The sequence below is a fragment of the Charadrius vociferus genome, unplaced genomic scaffold (genome assembly GCF_000708025.1).
Source record: "Charadrius vociferus isolate BGI_N301 unplaced genomic scaffold, ASM70802v2 scaffold657, whole genome shotgun sequence".
Taxonomy (NCBI): domain Eukaryota; kingdom Metazoa; phylum Chordata; class Aves; order Charadriiformes; family Charadriidae; genus Charadrius; species Charadrius vociferus.
In genome coordinates, this window is record NW_009649299.1 from 197,609 (window position 1) to 201,880 (window position 4,272).

A 4,272-nucleotide genomic window follows, 5' to 3' on the forward strand; every position below is an offset into this window, starting at 1 on the left:
CACCGGCCCACCCTAAGGCACTGCAGTCGCACACCCTCGCCCATGCTCCGGCCGCAGCCCCGCCGGCGGCTGCACCCTACCCTCCAGCGTTTTAGCAGGACATCAAGCAAGCAAGAATTTTACAAAACGCAGGACGTGGGAGCGGTTCCCCTCTGCCCGGGTACCCTGGCGAGGATGGGGATTGCCCACGGGCATCAGAGCGCAGGGGACAACGAACACGCTTTGCGACTGGCTGCCGCTTCCTCTGAGTCCTTTGGTATCTTGAGTTGGCCTGACAGTGTCCCAGGAGCATTCGTGGATCAGCGGTGAAAGGCCCGGCTGGGGAGACACGGGAGCAGTGGGAACGCATGTCCCGTCGTCCCCGAGCGCACACGTGTCAGTCCCAGAGCGTGCACATGCATCACTCCACCGGGAGCAGAGGGATGTGCAGTCTGGAGCCCTCTCCCCAGGCGGGTACAAGAGAGACGAACTGTCCCGCGCTCCCCGGCACGAGTGATTTGGCAAAGTCAGAGCCAGGACAGCTTGTCTTGAAAGGCTGGAGGAGAAGGGTCAGGTATTTTTCCTTCTTCTTGGGCACTGATTGGTTCAAGTTTGTATCACAGTGAAGTCTGAGAAGTGGGGAAGAAACCCAAACCACCTTCCCTGAAAGAGAAAGCCTGGTTTGCCTGCCTCACTCAGGCTGGAGAGGACAGCCTCTCCTAGCCAGGCACATCCCGTCTGCTGCTGACCACGGAGGCTTCCATCACTCGGTAGTAGACTTTGGACCTTCGCCCCCATGCCAGCAGTCACGCTGGAGGAAAGCAGGTGGACAAACCAGCCCCATCCCACCGCCCGCCCGGGCTCACCCTCAGAGCCCATCCGCAAACACAAGTAAACATAAAGAGAAACTAAGAGGCACTAATTAACGCAGATACGGGGAGACTCAGGCTTGCGACCGTCCAACCTGGCTCCAGATGTCTTCATCCAGCTGGAGAAAAGCCCAGTCCCCGTTTCAGATCTCCTGCAGCGAGTGGCCGGGGTCGCTGCGTTCCCGTTTCACCAGAGGTTCCCCCACGCTCCGGGAGTCCGTGTCCACCTCGCTGCCCAGGTCACTAATGTCATCTGCAAACGACAAGTCTCAGCATCAGAGTGGGGACCGGAGGGGAAGAGGTCCTTCTTCCCAACAGAGCTGGGGGGAAGAGCCAGCACGAGGTCCCCCCTCCCCCATCGATTCAATCCCCAACCCAGCAGGACTTCCCCTGAGGGAGAGGAGGTACCTTTGTCCAGCAGTGTTGGGGACAGGGATGTGAGGTCACCAAACTGCAAGAAAAAAGGAGTTAAAGGTAAGTGAGGCTTACGGAGACCCGAGGCGCCAGACCTGCAAGTTGGCATCTATTGCCGAGCGATTCTAACAGGCAGCTGAAGTGTTCAGGAGAAACCACGAGCACCAGCAGTGCTGCTGGTGAAGAGCAGAAAGCAAAACCAACCACACTTTTGGGGGAAAAGGCTGCCGCTGGTGTTTAGACCTCTGGGCATACATCACATGGAACAATCCAGGGCAGGATCGAGCTCTGGAACGAAGGGAGAAATTCTTCCATCCCCCGAGTCACAACCAAGTGCTGCCACAGACCAAAGGACGGTGGCTTTTCTCCAGCCCTCTGCGTCTGTCGGGCTCAGACCCACCAGCTATTCACTTCTCCCGGGGCTCTACCGTCACTCCACCTCTCTGCGAAGCCTTCGCATTCACCCCAGGAAAGCGCTTTGGCTTGCAAAGCTACAGTGCCAAGAGTAACTAAAGAGCTGGGGATATGTTGGGTTCTGGAGGTGTGTTGTCTCCCTCTATCACGAGGTTTGAAACACTAAATTGTTCTAACAATAATGCCGAAAAGGCACATGAAGTTGGGCAGCAGAAGGAACGGAGGAGAGCAGCAGTTATAAAGTGAGCAATGGAAAAGGAAGGACATGATTCATCCTCTTTTGCTGGGAAGAATCAGCCTCCTCCTGGAGAACAGAAACACTGCAAGAGTTTAAAGAAGGAGCAAAACCTGAAGGATGAAAGCCTCCCACGGGTGGTTTTGCTAGAAGCCACTCTCTGCCTTTCATGTTCCTTTAATATCAATAAAGACAGAGGTTTTGCGGGGAATAGTGGGAACTCGCAGCACTGCTGACTGGGAGCGACAGCATGGGTCTAATGGGAGGGGAAGGGAGGGCCAAAGGCACGCAATCGATTTGTCTGGCGCCCCTACGTGAGCTCCACGGAAGGAAGAAAACAGTTACGAGCTTCAAGGAGCAAATGAGAACAGTTTTAATTTAACAGTAGTTTCTGTATCGCTGTCACAGGTTGATTGGGGCCTTTTAAATCTGGGCATTTCGGCCTGAAAAACTGGAAGTGGCTTCAGCCGGGCAGGAGAGGAGCTGCCTGCAAGCCAGGTGCCAGATTTGCGGTCTGATTTGTCTAGAAAAAAAAAAGAAAAAACAAACACCCTCTACCCCCCCTCCAACACAAACCACGCTTCTCTTCAAGTCAAAACCAGAGAGAGCGGCTGACTGAGCGTGTAACTGTGGAGCTTGCAGAGACCTGAAGAAGTTCAGTGACTGGTCCCAGTGACAGGGAAAGTCACCTTTTTTTGCTTGCTTTGAGTGTTTGATGGGACTTTGCCCTGGCGGGAACCCCAAATTCAGGGTTGGTACCCACAGGTGATGGAGAGAAGTGGAGAGAATCCTTTTCTTCCCTCCTCCAGGCCTCCGAAGCTGATGCTCGGCTGCCCCAAAACCCACCAGCTCAGGCGTTAGCGAGCCAGGATGGCAGACGCTCAGGGAGCTGGATCCTTGGGCCAGGCACTCAAAACAACTTCATAAATCCTTCAGCAAAGATGGTTATAAAAACATGTTCAGGAGACAGTGCTGTTTGTGAACCAACCCTGCCTCTTTAAGCGCCGCTTGGTTTGGGTTTGTTTCTAGGGAATAAATAATTCTCACCTCTCCCATTACAGCAATCGGTGTCTCCCCTGTTGCCTGGGCAACACGATGCTCTACCAGATAAAACATGTATTCATCATAGAGCAGGCGAATCAGGTGGAAGGAACCAAAGCTGGCAGCACTGCGTAAGGTGAGGTCACGGATCACCATGGAGCTGGAAAATGGCCGGGAAACAAAATATTTGGGTTATGTTTTACACTTGCATCACAGCTGATGTGAATTCTTGACCCTGAAGGTACTGCAGGACACAGTGCTCTGTTTCTACCTCTAACCCAACAGTATCAAAGCACTTGAGGTTGATGGGGCATCCTACCCCCATCCTGAAAGGATAGAGGAGACACAGCACTCCCTCCCTTCTGTACCAGGGCAAAGCAACAGCTAACCAGAGTTGCACGGAAGTAAAGAACTTGGCCTTGGCTTTTCAAGGAGCTATTTACATGCCCTAAGCCCAATGCAGAAACTTCTCCAAAATGAAAAAGAAAATGTACCTATAGAAAGACCATTTCAAGAGGAACTGCCTGGCCGCCTTGGGGAAGCTGGGGCTGCCCTCGTGATGCTTCAGGACTTGAGTAACAACATTATCCAGCCAATTAGCCCACTGGTCCAGAGAACTCTGCTGCTGCAGAGTGAGCTTGAAATCCTGCTCCAGCTTCTGTACCATGCCTTCCTCGCACTGGCACACCCACGAGGCTTGCTCCTGCGCAGGAAGAAGGGTAGACAGTTACTCACGCCAAGCCTGAACGGTTGGTGCATCCCGACCCAGGAATTCGACTTCATTTCTAGTAGACAAGGACTCCAAACCAGCTCTGAATCATGTCTCCTCCAATCTGTCCAGACCACAGTACAATATTATTGTTAGAACTACATTATTGTTGGTAACACTACTTCTTACAGAATTTCCTTGGTACCTGGACAGGCTGGAGAGTTGGGCAGAGAGGAACCTCATGACATTCAACAAGGGCAAGTGTAGGGTACTGCATCTGGGGAGGAATAACCCCACGCACCAGTACAGGTTGGGGGCTGACCTCCTGGAGAGCAGCTCTGTGGAAAGAGACCTGGAAGTCCTGGGGGACAACAGGGTGACCATGAGGCAGCAATGTGTCCTGGTGGCCAATGGCACCCTGGGGGGCATTAAGAAGAGTGTGGCCAGCAGGGCGAGGGAGGTCATCCTCCCCCTCTGCTCTGCCCTGGGGAGGCCACATCTGGGGCACTGTGGCCAGTTCGGGGCTCCCCGGGTCAAGAGAGACAGGGAACTGCTGGAGAGGGTCCAGCAAAGGGCTACAGAGATGATGAGGGGACTGGAGCATCTTTCTG

General features: G+C 53.7%; 1 protein-coding gene across 4 annotated transcripts in view; it reads right to left on the reverse strand.

The window, feature by feature from the left end:
* Positions 1-912: 912 nt before the first annotated feature.
* The window catches only part of RFX2 (regulatory factor X, 2 (influences HLA class II expression)), a 29,227-nt gene continuing 25,867 nt past the window's right edge, over positions 913-4,272 (reverse strand). For all 4 annotated transcript variants that reach the window (XM_009889133.1, XM_009889131.1, XM_009889132.1 and 1 more), the window contains 4 exons: positions 3,447-3,655; positions 2,959-3,112; positions 1,257-1,299; positions 913-1,101 (listed from right to left, as the gene is read on the reverse strand). In XM_009889133.1, the coding sequence (XP_009887435.1) occupies positions 992-1,101; positions 1,257-1,299; positions 2,959-3,112; positions 3,447-3,655 (516 nt within the window). In that variant the 3' untranslated portion in view covers positions 913-991. The remainder of the gene's footprint in view (positions 1,102-1,256; positions 1,300-2,958; positions 3,113-3,446; positions 3,656-4,272) is intronic.